This window comes from Lathyrus oleraceus, chromosome 6 (assembly GCF_024323335.1).
Source record: "Lathyrus oleraceus cultivar Zhongwan6 chromosome 6, CAAS_Psat_ZW6_1.0, whole genome shotgun sequence".
Classification (NCBI taxonomy): Eukaryota; Viridiplantae; Streptophyta; class Magnoliopsida; order Fabales; family Fabaceae; genus Lathyrus; species Lathyrus oleraceus.
The window spans coordinates 463,364,415-463,383,212 of NC_066584.1; the positions used below are offsets into that span (position 1 = coordinate 463,364,415).

General features: G+C 35.4%; 1 protein-coding gene and 1 non-coding gene across 2 annotated transcripts; one reads left to right on the top strand and one right to left on the bottom strand.

The window, feature by feature from the left end:
- Positions 1–218: 218 nt before the first annotated feature.
- On the bottom strand, positions 219–1,092 carry LOC127096632 (uncharacterized). The gene has a single exon (XM_051035180.1). It carries the CDS (start codon positions 868–870, stop codon positions 226–228), a length of 645 nt encoding a protein of 214 aa, XP_050891137.1. The 5' UTR covers positions 871–1,092; the 3' UTR covers positions 219–225.
- Positions 1,093–15,882: 14,790 nt separating this feature from the next.
- TRNAP-AGG (transfer RNA proline (anticodon AGG)) lies at positions 15,883–15,954 on the top strand. Its single transcript has one exon. It is a non-coding gene; the product is annotated as a tRNA-Pro (tRNA).
- The last annotated feature ends 2,844 nt before the right edge of the window (positions 15,955–18,798 follow it).

Genomic DNA, 18,798 nt, shown 5'->3' on the forward strand with positions numbered 1-18,798 from the left:
TTAATATTGTTATTGTTTGATGATAATTGTGTGTGTGTGTGTGTTTTAATTTTCTTTTCAATAAAAAAAGTTTATTTCATTTCATTTGATTTAGATTCAGATATTTTAGTAAACCGATTAAAATTTATTTATTCTAAGATATAAAATCAATTAATTTGATTTTTTTTAGATCTATAAGATAACTTTTTCTTATAAGCAAAGAGGATGTATTAAAATAGCAAAAACCTACACGATACATGAAACTGATATGGAAGCCCAAACACTAAAGTCAGCTATAACATTGAATTTACAAGTTTCCCCGAACCACTCCCAAACAAGAGACTTAACTAAAGAGAAAACATCCTTCGCCTCTTTAAGACCATCCTTAAAAATAATATGGTTTCTTCTTAACCAAGTTGCCCAAGAAACAGAAACCCAAAAAAGAAGGCACAAGTTCTTTTTTATACGACCTTTCAAGATGATGTTCCAAGCTAACAAATGGTCTAGGAGAGAATCACATTGAGGTACACCTCCCAAACCTAACCAAGCTCTAGTTAGATACCAAACACGCATAGAAATCGGGCATAAAAGGAAAAGGTGGGAATGTGATTCTTCTTGTCTAAGGCAGAAGGGGCATACCAAATCATGAGCACCTATAAAGACACCTCGATGAACTAGAGCATCCTTAGTTTGGAGCTTACTAAAATGCAGTCTCCAACCAAAGATTTGAATCTTACTTGGCACAAGCGATTTCCAAACAAACTTTAGAGCAAAATAACAATCCAACTCCAAGTGATAACCTTCATCCATAACTGGGATGGAAGACAACCTGAAATGTGCGGATTTAACAGAATGGTCCTCAACATCTCGCCTCCAAACAAAAGAATCCATTGAGTTTGGTTTAGGGGCAACCTCAAACAAGGTAAAATACAACTCTTCATAATCGTCACTAAGAGAACCTGCATAAAAAACTAACAAAACAACATCAGAGTTAAGGTTCTAAACCCAACTTCCATTGATCCAAGAACTTGACTCAGCTACAAAATTTATTTGTCCCTACACCGAAGCAAATAGAGACAAAGGACTAGCTTCAGCGGAACCGAACCAATCCAATTATGAATAAAATAATAATAAATAATGTAAAAAAAATTATTCATGATATAATAAATATTACATGGGATTGACAAAAATTTAATGACCGGCCCGATCGAAACGTCCCCCCGTTCCACATCCAGGTGCGTTAGTTTATCTTCAAGGTCTCCCACGATTTTACTAAGGTGTTTGGGGTCTTTGTGTGCTGACCTGATCGAATGATGGCTGGTGTGAAGGTCCGGAGGAAGTTCCAGCGGTATTTGACAGATGTGTCATCATTTGTTCCTAATATCCGGAGGGGCTCTGACCAACGACGCTTCTGTAATGGAGTTCGGTGCTCATGTCATCGTAGTTAGATCGATGGGATTGGGTGGATTATGGACGGTATAATTGCCCAAATTGGGACATTGACTCCTTTTGGAAACAAAGCAATGGTTCCTGGGGCATACTACAGTTAAACAATGGTTGTGTGTTTTAGTGATGTGATGTTTGAGTGGTCATTGGTGGGGGGCTACGATGAAGTAACCCATATGAATCATCTGGGCTATAAATGATTGTGGTTGAAGCGTATAGTTGGTGGTGGGTGGAGTTTGATTCTTGGTTTTGTGGTTGGGTGGGTGGCATGAATGGATTGTGATGTTGGGTGTTTGGTTGTTGGGTGGATGGCATGAATGGGTTGCAAAGTTGGTTGTTTGGTTGTTGGATGTATGTGGTAGGTTAATGTTGTGATGTTGGTTGTTGGGTTTGAGTGGTTTGACATTGGTGTTGGACGAGGACTTGTTGTTGGGCCTACGATGACAAAGCTAGTTGGCATGGATCCATCAAATACTGTGGCTCAGACACAAATTATTGAGTTGTTACCAACCTAAACCATGCCATATATTGTTGAGTTGGTCTTGCATCATGGATGACTGGTTTGTTTAAGATATGTTATCGTCGATTCCTCCATTGATGACACATCTCTTTTGCAAAGTCTCTCCAGTCGGAATAATCCCATTGGGTGTAACACCTCAAAATTTGCCCTCCTCTCTTGGGACTAGTTTAGCATATTGCATTTCATTTTGTAGGACATTAGTCATTTCATATTGCATATCATGTGAAATAAGCAAGTCATCCTCCTGGGTCTTTCTCAGAAGATAGAGAGGTTAAAAAATTCAAGCCTGAGGGTCTCATAAATTGATCACTAATCATCTGAGGTTGTGATTCAATTAGGATTTCTTGGTTCCTCAAGGAGGTGGAGTATTATCTTGGTTGAAATGGTACACCATCATCATCATGGTTCATTATTCCTGATTAGGCTCCTGGGGATTAGGGTTTTGACCTCTGGTCAACCCTAATCAGTTGCATTATGCCAATCAGGGTTTTTCAGGGAGATGAGGTCTTTATTGAGATGGAGATCATCATATGATTTTATGGAGCTTGTATAAGCTAAGGTTTCATGTTGGAGTTATTTCATCAAGTGGTTGAGGCTCAAAATCATCTGTGCATGACCAAGTCATCTGTCAACTACAAAAGTCAACTGCCAAGTCAACTGTGGATTTGGAGGTGGGAAGTGGCTAGAAATACTTCATTCATGTTTAAACAAGTCTCATTTGACATTTCAAACATCAACATTGAAGAATTTAAAGTCAGGTCAAACTTTCCAAAAATAGAAAGTGACCTATAATTCAAACTTGCCAAAAATGGAAAGGTTTTTAACCCAACTTCAACTTCAAATTACATCATCAATAAAGCTTCAAGTGAAATTTTGTTGAACATGAAAGTTGTAGGTCTTTCTCTCCCATTTCCAAAAAGTCCAAAATCAAGGATTTCTCATGTGTGGTTAAGGAGATATGATCAAAACTTGACAAAGTGTGGTTTAAACTTCAAGTGGACATAACTTTCAAACCAAAAGGCCAATTTGAGTGGTTCTTTTTGCACATTGCTCCTTATAACATGTATTTTCCAAGAATGGCATCATTTGGCATGAAAGCTCATTTGCATGGCATTGGCTCATTCATGAAGATTTTGGGAAGAGATTGCATTCAATCATTTTTGTGGAACTTGAGCATACCAATTCATTTCCAACATGTGCATGGAAGGTTTTTAAGTCATTTTGAACCAAGAACATGCACTGTTCACGTGCATGAGGGTGCATGGAGCATGAAATTGATTTTTTGCACTTACACCACAAAGTCCTTAATGACATTTGCATTTGCCCTAATCCTTCCCTAAACATGATTAGCATGGACTATATAGCCTTAAACCATAACTGTTTTTCACAATTACCAATTCTAGATCTAGAATCACAAAAACCTCCAAATTCTTCTCTCACTTTTTCTGAAAAATCCTTCAAACACAAGCACTTTTCCTTGATCCATTCATCATCATGGAGCATATTTGAACACATTTGGACGTGTAAGCAAGAGGAGTCGTGGCTGTTTGAGCTAGGTGCAAAGGTTGAAGCATCCATGGCAGTTGGAGATTCAGTTCGTTTCATGCATTGTTGAGCCTTTATTTCATCATCATTTACTTCAACAAGCATCATAGAGGAGAATTGGAACATCAAGGACCTTGGAAACACGTGATTTCAGTTGCTGCTCATCAAGAGGTAGGTTTTTTGACCTCTTTAATTCTCCAATTCATTAGGCCTATCATGTAGATCTTTTAATGGTGATGAACCTGAGCTTTGAATGGAGTGATTTGGTGTTGAATTGAGTTAGATCCATGCATTTGAAGTTTTGATGATGAACTTTAATTCTTTCAATCCATGCGTTTGATGTTGTTTCTTGATGAAATATTCATGGATTCTTGTTGTTTGATGCATGATGAGTTGAATGATATACTTGATTTTCATTTCTGGATGTTTTGAATTTTTCTGGAAATTTTGGGATGAAGATCTTCATAGTGTTCTTCGTGTTCATAGCATGTCCAGATTACCTGCGAATTTTGCTAGGAAACGCATAGGTTTCCTACGGATTCATCCACGAGTTCATGTGGATTACCTGCGGATTTTTAAATCCATGCAGGCGCGCGCATTAGGGTTTTATAGTGAAACGCTGACGTTTTGGCTTTGGCGCGTTTCTGGATTCAAATTAGCACACGGTTCGAATCCGGCCAGTGTAGTTATTTCAAAATGCTTCACATTATTTCATTTCCCTCCATATATGTCCATGCATGGCTTCACATATCATTTTTTATTTTTTCATCATCTTCCAAAAATCATATCAATTTGAAAATCAATCCAAATTCATTCCAATTTTTTGCATTGTGTTCCTCATTTTGTCTATTATTTTGTGATCATTAATTTCAAAGTTGTGTCTGGCCTGGAAAATTGTTTGTCTAAAGAGTTTGAACATGAATGTATGTTTGACATTGCCTTGCTATATCATTTGTGAAATGCTTGATTCGTATCCAATGAATGTGAAATTTTGCATGCTATAACTAGACATCTTGCTTGACATTTTGGTGTTGATTTGGTATTTTTATCAATTACCATTGCTGTTTTATGAATGTGCTAAGTTAGGTGTGACAATTTGTGTCACACCTTGTGATGTTCAACTTGATTGATGAGTTTGCCATGCCAAATGATATCCAATTGCCTTGATTTTTTGTATGATGCATAGTATGGATATTGTGATTGAGCATGATTTTTGTTGGAATTTTTGGGATCATTTCTGATTTAATTGAGATTTTTCCTTCTGGATGGTCACATTTGAGCTTTAAAATTGCCTTGAACTTCATTTGATCACAAAATGCTTGTGACTTATCCAATGATTCTGAATTTTTGCACACTATTTCTAGACATGTTGATTGTTGTTTTGGCTTTGGTTTGAGGTCTTTACCATAATCCATCTCTGTTTTATGCCTATGCTAAGTTGGTGTGACAATTTGTGTCACACATGTGCTTGTTGTGCTTGTCTTGACTTATGCTATGTGATTTCCATGCCTAATGATGTCCAATGCCTCTAATTTTTTGTGTGATGATCATGTTGTATGTCCTGTTTACTCATGAATGTTTCCAAGATTATTTGAATCATTTTTGATTTAATGTGCATTTATTGCTTCTGATGTCACAATGTGGTCACAATTTGCATACCTTGCCATGTTTGGTTCATGAAATGCTTTTGGTTAATGATATTGATATGGGACCTTTTGAGTTGTGTTCTGGATTGGATAAGGATGATTCATGTTAAATTTCATGTTCTGTTTTGAATGTTTGACCCTATTTTGACCCTAGGCTTTGACCTAGTGGTGTGGACTCACTGTTTGGATTGTGGATTTCAGGTTAAGAAGCACATTGCCATGATTGGAGTTGCTCACTCATTTGAGTTGATTAGTTGATTGATGTTGGCTAATATTAAGTTGTTTTGTAGGTTTTGAGAACAAGTTCCATTGAGCTTGTGCCTTGCACATTGGTGCTTGATGCTTTGTCTATTGCCTGATGACTGTTGTCTGTTTGGTTGATTGCATTGTGTACTGATTGGTTTAGATTTTTTTCAGGTACCTAAGTTGCTTTAAGTTCATTGTGAACTTTGCTTTGCTTGGTTGCTTAACCACTGAGGTATAACTCTCTGACTTCATGTAGTCTGGAAGACCTGTCCTGTTATGTGGGCAGGCACCTGTCTGAAGCCCTCCTTAAGAGGCAATGCTTGTGAATGTTTATTTTTGTGCCAAGCAGGAAAAGACCTCTTAGGAGGCAATTGGCAGATAAAAGAGATGTGTAATCCATCTCCTGCTACTCAGTGTGTCATTCACTTTGCTCACACACTTTGTGTTGATGCATTGTGGATAATAACCCAAGATCTATGTTGTGTCAGTCATCTGTGGAGAAGAGTTCCTACTTTCTGAACTCCCACACCTTCTATTTTGAGTCAAGCTCTCCCAGGCCAGGGATAAGAGCTGTGAGGTCTTATCCTCACTTCCCATTTCATCTGCTTCACCCTAACTCTCAATGTTAGGGTTAAGAGCTAACTACACCCGATTCCAGTTGGCTTGTGTTTTGCAGCCTAACCTTGTATGAGCCCAATTGATTGCATATAGTGTGTGTGGTTGTTTATTGTGCTTGTGTTGTTTGACTGTGCTGTTTAAGATAGCTTTCTCCCTGTGCAAGTTAGATAGAAACCTCAACCTAGGACCATTGTGGATTGCATGATAACTATTAGGCTCGAGTCAGGCTCCCTTCTAGTTTGTCATTTCCCAGTCTCTGGTTAAGTTAGAAGTTCTTTCCCTGTTAAGGGGAACTACGTCGCCCTGATCCTCATACCAGATGAGGTACGTAGGCAGGAGATCGTACGAGATCTCTCCGGGCACCCTTTTCCTTTTTTGTGTGTGTTTGCTTGACAGCTAGCAGGCTCGGGTACCAGACTCCCTGTTAGCTTGTTTGTTCAACTTTTTTGTTGCTTTTGACGACTCAGCGTCCGGTTAACTTCTTATGTTGGAGTCTGACGTAAGTCCAGCGATTGGCAGTTGGTTTCCCGTGTGTGTTTGTTTGTTCGGAGTCTGATGTAAGCCCAGCGATTGGCATTCGGTTTCCATGTTTGCCTATTTGTGTGGAGTCTGACGTAAGTCCAGCGATTGGCAGTCGGTTTCTTGTGTGTGTTTTGTTTCGGCGTGCGTGAGCCGAACTACGGTAGCTCTGATTCTCATTCCAGATGAGATACGTAGGCATATGATGCGATATCCTAGCGAGCCCGTTCCCCTCTTATTCCATCTGTGTTTTATTCCAGTGTGCGTGCATTCTTTTGAGCAGTGTTTAGCAACCTTTCTTCTTTCCTTTTGAGCGTGGATCCCGTCGAGTACGACGGATGCGTAGGGGTGCTAATACCTTCCCTTTGCATAACCGACTCCCGATCCCATCTCTCTCTGGTCGCGAGACCATGTCTTTTCCAGGTTTACTTCGAGCGTTTCCTTTCCCTCTTTTGGGATAAATAACGCACGGTGGCGGCTCTGTTTGTTTTGTTTTTTCCCGCCGGTTGTTTTTCGCGGATGCGACATTGGGCATCAACTCTTTTTTGATGTCAATTCCCTAAACACGTGGGAGGTTCTGGAATCTGTTGTTGCATGCCAAACTGCAATTTGACCCGGTCACTCTGGTGCATTTCCACAGTAGTGAACCAGATAATTGGTGTCTTTGCTGTCCAAACTACATCATCGTCATGGTTCACATCTTGATCAAAACCCAGATATGGCCTTCAGATAAACTGTAAAACAATACAAAACGATTAGATGATAAATAATTTGATAAGTATTTTTAAATTAAAATATAGTTGTGTAGGAGTATTACATCGTCTGGTCCAATGTGGTCCAATAGATTATGATAGACTACTATAGCGTGTTTCAGACACCTATTGTAGTTCATCCCCCTTACTGACCACCTTAGATAAAAAAATTGAAAAATATTATTTACAGTTAATTGTAATATAAAATATAATTAATTAAATGGTAAAGTGTTACACTTACGTTGTTGCAAATGGGAACATGAATGGGTTCTCGTTTATCGGGGTGAGTGACGGCATTCTTGACCAACCCCATGCTTGTAGCAAATACGCACATGAAAAAAACGTACAAGTATTATTTTTTGCATTTTTACACATTGCACTAATATAGATGGGTCAACCCAGTTGGACCCCAACTATATGTGCTTACCTTATTAATGTTGCGTAACAACGGTAAATACATAATATTTACTGAATTACCTGTACTTTCTGGAAATAAAAAATTACCAAATAATATAATCATAATATAACACCGAGCTTTAATTATTTTCTCGTACCCGGTTGATTCTTCGAACAATATTATACTCGCATAATATTGTTTAAGGTATTTTAAATGTATACCTTACCCCCTTGCTTGACTGGATGACTCTTCCTCAGTTTGGTCGTCACACAAAGGGGCACCCAATAATTCATTGCAGATAGAGTTGTCCTAGTTTACTCTACCATTCACGACCTTACCATCTATACGGAGACCCAACAACATGTATACGTCCTCAAGTGTGACGATACACTCACCGATAGGAAGGTGAAATGTGTGGGTCTCGGGTCTCCATCTCTCCAACAAAGCAAGAATGAACTTGTAGTCCATCGAGTACGAGACAATGTGAGGAGATTTCTAAATCCACATCCTCTAATATATGGTTCTATAAAAGGATCGTGTGGTATATATTCATGTACACGACATCGAAAACGCTCTGGGTCCTAATAACACATAAGTAAGAAAAACAATAAGAAGAAGTAATATATAATACAAACATAGATGACAAAGGTATGCGAATTAAATATGGAATAAGTAAAAAGAGAGTGATAACATACAAATGTCGAGATATTCTCTAGCGTTCCTCTATGTTCATCACCCATAGTCAACAGAGACATAATTTGATGTTGCAGAGCTTGAGCGTGGCAGAGAAAGAGTGTGGTAAAGAAAGAGTATAGATGATTAGTGTTGGAGATAATTTGATGTTGTGATTTGAAGCTTATTTATAGATGAGGGAGTCTTACTAGGTTTGCAACCTACGCAACATGTGATTGGTTGCATGCATGGAAAAATGGTGTAGCCATAGCCTTAGGTGCATGCATGTGATATTCATATGCAAGGAAGAGGCGCCCTTGCTCTTGGCGCCTGGATGTGAATATTCACATGCAAGGAAGAGGCGCCCTTGCTCTTGGCGCCTAGGTTGCTTTATGCGCCTAGGGAATGAGCGTCTGTTTGGACTATTAGGGAAGAGATTCTCTTGTGAGATTCCTTGTATGCAGAGATTCCTTGGGCGCATGCATTGTGTGTTCTTGTCACTGCATGCACTCCTTGTGTGTTCTTGTCACTACATGTATGGTCAAGTTTGTGCAGATGAATAGAGTGATCAATGCATTCAACGTTTACTCTATTTAAGTGCATTTGAATAACATATCAATGCATTCAATTCCAGTATAGAAAAGAAAGTTAGAATTAAAAAAAATTCTTTCTCACAACATTACATGATCAGTGCCCATATCGAAGATGAAATATTTGAGCATCAACGATTCGATTTTTATTTTTGCAACACAGAGGTAACTCGATTTACAATAAATTGACGATCAAATTTTTCACATCTGAAACAAAGAATAGAAAAGAAATTGCAGTGCACTCCTGTTGGTCAAATCATCTATAAAAATCCGGTTTGGTTTGCAGAAAACCATATAAAGTTTTATCAGAAGAAGATTCGAGATGACAAAGATGTTCAACATATATTTCTCGGTCACGAACAATCAGGGTACAATGATATAGAGTTGTATATATTACCACAACAACAACAACAAGTGTATCATTTCATTGATCAGTCACAAGTGTTTTGTGAAACTGATGACGAACAAGCTGAGGTGAATGTTACAGATGATAAAGAGGAAGAAGCCGAGATCTTGAATAGTTCAATGGTGAACGCTGATGAGGAAGAGGAGACATTACCATCTAGTCATGTATATTGTCCACCTCAACACATGACAAGGTTGAATTTGGGTTCCGATGAACCTTCATCAGATATATGGTACAATACTTATGTCCAAATACAAGGATCTTTGAAACAAGGAGACACATTTCGCACAAAAGAGGATTGTGTAAAAGCCCTAAAAAAAATTCACATGCCACTATCAACTGATTTCAGAGTTGATAGAACTAATGCATTGAGGTACAAAATTTATTGTTCAAATGAGCACTGCCTTTTGAGGTTGTCAGCTTCGTGCCGAAAGAGGAGCGATTCTTGGGAGATTGGGTCCATGGGTCCAGTTCACACATGCATGCTGAAAAACCCAATGCAAGATCATCAAAAACTAAGCTCTCAGCTAGTATGCGATGAAATATTGTCTGTCATTGGCGATAATCCGTCGTTAAAGGTGAGTACAATAATCTCGCATATTCGGGCCGAGTACCATTACACTCCATCATATAGGAAGACATGGATATCTAGGACAAAGGTTGTTGAAAAAGTGTTTGGCAATTGGGAGGAATCTTACAAACAACTTCCAAAATACCTGTTGGCTCTAAAACAGTATGCTCCAGGTACTATAGTCAACTTGGAAACGTTACCCGCGTATAGACAAGACGGGACGTGTGCTATTGGAAATGAAATATTCCACCATCTCTTCTGGGCGTATCAACCATGTATCATAGGTTTTTATTTTTGTAAACCTATTATACAAATTGATGACACATGGTTGTACGGGAAATACAAAGGAACATTACTGATGGCAGTGGCACAAGATGGCAACAACAACATTTTTCTAATCTCCTTTGCCCTTGTTGAAGGGGAGACTGCTGAGGGATGAAGTTTTTTCCTAAGAAATCTCTGATTGCACGTTGCACCACAACCTAACTTATGTTTGATCTCCGACAGGCACCCTTCAATCATCAGTGCATATAATAACATTGATAATGGTTGGCAAGATCCTCCTTCGACGCATGTCTTATATATTACACATATTACTCAGAATTTCATGCGGGAAATCAAAGACAAGACGTTGCGGAAGAAGGTTGTCAATGCAGTTTACACATTATCAGAACCTTATTTCAAACACTACCACAAAGAAATAAGATTGTCAAACGCAGATGCAGTATGGTGGATCGACAGTATTCCATTGGAGAAGTGGACTAGGGCATGTGACAACGGTCAATGTTGGGGCCACATGACAACAAATATTGTGGAATCAATGAAATTTGTCTTCAAAGGCATTCGTAACCTACCTATAACCGCTTTGGTGCAAACAACATATTTCAAGCTAGGGGCGCTATTTGAGATCAGGCGTTTCAAATGGAGTTCAGTGTTGTAATCTGGGCAGTTGTTCAGTGATGCTTCAATGAAATTCATTAGACATGAAGCTGCCAAAGCAAACACACATGTGGTCACGGTGTTTGACCGCACTAAAGGTTGGTATAGTGTTTCCGAGTCCATGGATCATAATAAGGACATGCCGATGAGATAGTACAAAGTCGAACTAGATAGAGGTTGATGCGATTGCGGAAAGTTCCAAGCCTTTCGTACGCCATGCTCCCATGTCATTGCGGCATGTTCAAAGGTTCGAATGGATTCATCTTACTTGCTATATGACGTTTACAAAGTCACCAGCCTATCAAATATTTATAATATTTAGTTTTTCTATAGTAGCAAAAGAGGATTACTGGACAAAATGTCAAGGGGACATCGTCTGACACAATGAAGTTATGCGAAGGAAGAAAAATAGTCGCCCAGGCACCCACATTCGAATCGAAATGGATACGACGAACAAAGTAGTTAGATTATGTAGTTCATGTCGTCAGCCAGGTCACAATCGTACTAACTGTCTTAGTGTTGGAACGAGCACAACCAGATAAATTCAAATGTACCTCTGTTGCAATATATGAAAAACTAAATTTATTTCATATTATACGTTTGTGAGGAAAATACCATTACATAAACAATAACACAAACAATTAAAACAACTATAATACAAGAACTATGCGATTACAACCATCAAAACAATTTTGAACATGTAATGTATCATCCTATGAACGTCTCGGTCAGTCTTAATATCTACCCATTCACTCACTTCTCCATTTTGGTTGAACATGGACACAAGCCATTGGATTCTTCTAATCCTTTCACCATCTCCAATTTCTCCATCTAACCAACTGTTCAACGTCCGATTAAGACGTTCAAACGAATCTATATTCTAAAGTCGAATCTTTATCGGAGACGCAACAACGAAAAATATTAAATCGGCATTTCGCTTGTGAATGTATTCAGACATGGTTAAAACACAAAAACTTGAAGGAGAGTGGAGTTGAATAAAAGAAAATATGGTAGTAGGGGAAGATTTTGTGTGAAAAATATTGCATCCGAGGCGAACTATTTATACAGATGAGATATAAAATGCATGCGCCAAGAGGCTAGGCGCCTAACATGTCAAGACATGTAGGCACCATAGGCATTAATGCCTCCTCGTGAGGTACAATGCAGGCGCCAAAAGCATTGGCAATGCAGGCGCCAAGGTCTTAGGCGCCTCCTCTTGGTACCAAACGCATGCGCCAGTTCATCTGACACATCTTCTTTTAAATGTAATTATTTTGAATAAAATTTTCAAAAATTTGTTATTTTGAAATTATTTTAGAAAATGTGGGTTATTTTTTTAAAAAAAATTGTGTATATCATATAAGAAAGCCAAATACTTCTGAGTTATTTCAAAACAAAAAATATTCCTGAAAAAAAAGTAAAATAAACAATTATAAAAGAAAAATCTGAAGAGTTTTATTAGTTCTGTTTTGTAACTATTTAAAGATATCGATACAAGATTATGAGTTTAAATTCAAACATCCTATTTATTTACCTGAATTTTAACTACTAAATTACTTTTAAAAAATTGCAGTTTGAATTAAAGATAAAAAAAGATTTTAAATGTATTTTATAAAGGTTAAACCGAAAACACAAATTGCATATTGGCATTACCCTCCACATATTTTCTTTGTTGAGTGAAACAGTGAAACCCTTATCTTGCTTCTTCCGTCTCTTATCATCAACACGGACGGACACATGCATTATTGCAGCAGAACTTTGAATTTGAACATTACATTCAATCAGGTTATTCATCTTCTCCAATTGCATCAGTCAACTTCGTCTTTTCTTGTTTATTCAAAGCTTTTAATTGCTTTTAATTAAATACATGCCCTTTAACTGTTTGTTGAAATGTTTCTTCCAACTGTTTCTATATATATTCTAATATTCTGCTGTATTTATTTACATGTTGGAAGTGGGATTGTACAAATGTGATTTTTGGTGTAGGGCACCGTAAATACTCATGAATTCACTTTCTAAATATATTGAATGTTAGAGTCACACATGGGATAGAAAAATGGTATGAATAGTGGTTATAACTTGTAAGCGTTCTCCGACCTTACCGGTTGAGAGCAATGTAGGACTTCCAAAGTAACACGGCTCAAAACTTTAATTAACACGAGAATTACTGAACAGCCATAAGGAACTTCAATTTATGTTCCTCCTTCACGTAGATTTGGTCGTATTCTGATTTTAAACCAGGCTTAAAAAAAGTTGGGCTTCCTCTAGCTCAATCATAGGTATTAAGAATTTGTATTGTTTGAATGACGTAGCTGATTCAACCATAGTTGGTTCTCTCAATACTGGTATTGTTGTTGTTCCTCTAACTTCCATCAACAAACGTAATTCCTTGAAATTAGCTTTGATCTCCCTCAAACTACCTAGCCAACCATTCCACTTCTAACACAATTGATGTCCTTACCAGTTGAGCCATGAAAAATTCTATTGAAACAGAAAATTTTACCACTGCATATTGACTCCCTTAAATTCCCCTTGGCATTTGCTTCTGTGTCTTTCCCCTACTTCCACATAATACTTGAGGGTTTCTTTAACCACTGAGCTTAATTATCCGACTAGCTTGCCGTCTATGAAGTTATGAGATGCACTCATTGCCAACCAAAATCCTCACCTTCCTTCCATCTGGCATTATATTCAATGAAAGCTATACAAACTTGCACTTCAGCCTCCTATGTGCCTCCATGTTCTCTTTGAGTCCTTTTTCTCATCACATCCAAGAGACCGAAACAAAGCCCATGTTCCCTTTTATCTTACAACTCAGCTCCCCCAATTCTACCCTTGCACTCCTGTCCCTGCGTATTACTTGATTTGCTTCTTTCTGAGTTACTTCCTACACCCCTTCTCTTACCTTGAGCCTTGTTGTTACCTTCTTACGTAGCTGTCCTGGAAGAAGGATAGTTCCCTAACATCACTCTTATCTTTCTTGGTTAGCAGCATTCCACTGTCTCAACATTGTTGGCCTTGCATTGCTTCATCAAAGTGGTTTCTTATGTATAGTTTGATTTCCATATTGCACTTATTTATTTGACACGGAAGAACTATATAATATTCGATGTTGATAAAAAAATGATTTCAGTGTTTTTTTTGCTTCAGTCTTGATCAGAATGAATGAATGATGAGATCCTATTGGATATGGATATCAAAAATAAATCTTGTCATCCACTTGTTTAGTGATGACATATATAGGGAAATAAGAGGTATGTGCTCCAAAGTTTCCCCTAAAATAGTTGTGTCAACTAAGTTATTTACAATCAAAAACTTTTCATATTAGGGCATTTGGTCTAGTGGTATGATTCTCGGAATGCCCTTTTTTTATTGTTTTGAAGTTGTGGAAGTTTGACTTGTTTTCTCGTTTATTTGTTAAATAATAGTTAGGTTTCAGGGACTGCATGTGAATTCTCTCTGATTCATGAATCTATTTCTATTTTATTATTATTATTTCTATTTTATTAAAACAGAATTGCAGAATTATAGCATGAAACCTCATCTATCAATATATCAAGTAATCTATTTTTTGTATTGTGCTAAATGAAATTAGTAATGCAGGTAATCTATTTTTTTGTAGAAAATCTGAAGTGTAAACGGTAAAGATTTTTTTTACGACAACTTAATTCTATTAATTTACCATTTAAATTTATCTTAGCTCATTATTTGATTCCCTATTGCTATAAACTAGTACTTGACATTTATTTCACTATCATCTTTTTTTGCTAGGTCTAAATTGTACGGTACTATTTCATCTTTTATTAGATAAATACGTGTAGTGAACAACTTGATTGCATCATTTAGTTATTCTTTTAACTTCTCATAAAGTAAATATTCGAGTTACCCGCGCAATGTGAGGGTATATATCTAGTAATGTATTAGTAGTCAAACTCTTCCTTTTACAATCACAATTGACAAATAATTTTATTTTATAACAATGCGAAAGAATTGCATTGTTATATGAAATAAAGTGTTGGAAGGTAAAAAGCCAACAATGAAATACTCGGGGTAGCAGGAGTGAGGTCCTTGTCCATGAGGATGCTACAATGGAGAGAGTTGGGGTAGAAAACTAGCACCTATTGTAGATAATATGGTTAAATATCTACTTAGATGGTTATGAATGTTAGATTAATATATATTGATCCTATGTTCCTGATAACAATATATATTGATCTTATGTTCCTGATAACATTGATCATATGTTCATGATAACAAAAGAACAATAAGATCAATAAAACAAAATGCGGAAATAGAATTAGAGGTTTTACCTCCAGCCATTGTTGCAATGTTGTGAGTGCACTACCTTTGATTCTTCCAAGCTCTTGCTCTCTCAATATAGATGTTGTATTTATTTTGTGATGAGAGAAAGCTTTGGAGACCAAAGACTATTTATAGGCTTGATTCTATCATCAAGAATTAAAGCCATTAAAACCCATTACCACCCAATTAAATGGTCATATCAATTTACATTAAAACCAAAATAAATTGTACCCTTTTCAGAACCAAAATCCCAAAACTATGGACCACATTAAAATTGGTTTTTTATTATTAATAATTATTATAATAAAAATAAGAAACTGTTACAAAGAACATATATGGAGTAAGCCTATAGATTCCATATAAGGAGAATAGATTCTATGGATAGCGGTGACATAATGATGTTGAGAAATCCCATGAAATACTACTGACAAAACTATTAAGAAATGCATAGAGGACCATTTTTGCTATATATATATATATATATATATATATATATATATATATATATATATATATATATATATATATATATATATATATATATATATATATATATATATATATGGTTTGTTCTATCTTAGCATTATTTATAACCTTTTGACTCAAGTAGGCAACTTCACCTAGTGGGACAAATCAGATTGTTGTATAATAATGTAAAAATGTTAGATGGATTGACCATTTTCTTTTTAATTTCAATGGTGAACATGTAAAATTGGCAAAATAGCAATCATTCAGGGCATTTGGTCTAGTGGTATGATTCTCGCTTAGGGTGCGAGAGGTCCTGAGTTCAATTCTCGGAATGCCCCTTTTAAAAGAATTAGGAGTTTTAACTTTTGTTGTCACTACAGTTACAGATTTTGACAATCTGATCTCAAATCAAGTATCAAACTTGTTTATAATATATATAATGATTGTGTAACATGAACAGTTGGATTTCAAATCATGACTAAGATTGATTACTGTGTGTGAATGTGTATTTTTTATATTGTAGAGGAAATCAGGGTTTCTGATTGAGCCTCTCATTGTTATAAGCAGAGTTGGTTATTTACATGAAATCTTTCAATACAACTGCAAACCATATGGCATGCATAAACAATTTCAATAGTAAAAAAGTCATATATATCAACTAACTTTGCTTAATTCCAATATAGGCATTTGAACTAGTGGTATAGCATTAGTCTATTATTTGATGAATCATGAAGTGGACAACATATCACAAGTTTCTTTGTTTTTAATGCAGGGTTGCATTGTCTTGCAGGTGAACGACTATGAGAATCGAGGTTAGGTTATTTTCTTGGACAGTCATGTTACCAACTCTATTAGAGTTTGCTAAAGTGAGAATGTTAGGAAATAATAGTTTTTTATCAACTGGATTCTTAACCGAATTATACAAGTGAGAGTCTTATTTATAACAGACTCAGAGTTTGATATTGATCTCAATTCAATAATCTCGATCGCTTTCTAGTTCCACCACAGATGCTTCTTTCTCACATACCTTGAAGCTCTGAAACAAATTTCCCCCTGAAGCTCTGAAACAAAATAAAACATGTAAATAAATCTACCATAACCACGTTACAACTATCAAACTCTACATGGAAAACATTTATCAAACCATATACTTCATCTATAAAACGTTAAATAACTCATATTGCAACATGCTTACAACTCATATTGCATCATTAAACAAACCATATACATCATCGATAAACATCTCATATTACAACATATTACAAAACATTACATACTCGATTTTGTCTGCACCATTTTTCGACGACGCCATTTTCTGGTCTGGGCGATGAACAGTCACCTTCGTTGGGAGTATGAAGAGATAAAGCTTGGAACTTTATGAACAGATTATCATAAATATTGTAATTGATGAAGCAAAATGTTTTGTCTACTTGATGACTTATTCACTTCTTTCTTATACTGACACACGCATATACATAATGTTCTAACGAGACCCACTATCATCACAACACTCTATGGCCTAGTTTTTCCTTCCAATTTTGTCTCATTTTACTCCTAACTTTACTTCCTTCTCCATCTAATTTCATTCATTTGTCTATTTCCTTTATTTCATTTTTCTTTTAAAATACATTATGTATTTTTAAATGCTTTATTACTTCCATCTATTCTATGCATTATTATTCACTTTTTTCCGGCACATCTTTTATTACTCTCCATTTTTTTCTATAACACACACTTTTACTCTTTTTTAGCATTCTAATCTTTTATTTTATTTTTTAATTTTCTACACTTGCATTTTTTACCCTATTTTTTTTGTCTTTTCGTAACAAATACTAGTACCACATCAGTACTCTTACGAACGCACGGGTATCCCACTAGTTTATCATAAAAGAAAGACAAAATTATTTATCCAAAAAAGTTTATTATTTTTAAAAGAGATAATAAGCTCATGGCTATAATTATTTACGTATATTAAAATATTTTAATTAATAATTTTTTTCCATATATAAAATCTTTGAATCAACAATATAATATTTTTTCGCATATAAATGTGATTTTTGTTTTTGCATTTTTTACAAAAACATTGGAGTCAATATTTAACTTGTTCCCGTTATTATTCAATATTTTGATAAATAATTTAATTTTCCCCGTTTCATATAATTTTCATATTAGGAGAAATAAAAATTTATTAAAATTTTAAATAAGTATAATTGTTTTAATTTGGTGTTTAAAGAAATGATAGTTATGATTTGGTCAAAGTTTGTTTTTATAGTTGATCAACATCATAAAAAATACTAATTACAATAAAAATCTTAAATTGAGAAATAAAAATCATATATTAAATAAATAATATAAAATAATATTAATATTTTAATATAAGGTTTTGAAATTTGATACCATTAATTATGTTATAATATATAATATTTATAATTGCAATTGATATATTATATTTTAAAATAATAAAACATCAAATAAAAATAGTAATATTTTTATTTTAATTTAAAATCTTAACTATGTTAAATAAAAAAAATGCATTGAATTGTATAAGTTTTTTTTATTTAAAATCTCACATTCATCATAATAGGCCTATTTTAATTTTAAATCTCACATTCATATTGGAAAAAGAATTAAGTCTTTTTATTTTTCTTGTATCTTGTCATTATGTCTTTAAATTAATTTTTTTATAGATGTAATCAAAATCAACATTAACAAAAATATTAATTACAATGAGTTTACATTATGTGTCGTCTCAGTATTAGTTTGAACAAATAATGTGTTAGTGTAATGGTTGGATTTGTTGGAAATCCCCCAAAATCTATGGAGAATTTCAATCAATCTTGATGAACAAGATTGTTATTACCCACACAATAACAACGAAAAAAAAAGAACAATGGAGAAAGAAAGAGTGTATAGAACGATGAAGGAAAAGAGTAATATAATTCTGCAGAGTTTCTCTCTGCCCACAAACTGTGGAAAACTTTTTATTCACTTTGCAACTGCAAAATACTGTGAAAACAATGTTATGAATGCTTTATTCACTTCTATATGAAAATAAGGGTTACTCCTTCTATTTATATATTTAGGTTAACTTGGACCACAAGCCAAAGTCTAAAACTATAAAAGCCTAAAATAGCTAACACTACTCAACACACTAGGTGGTTCAACACTTCCTTGCTTATGTC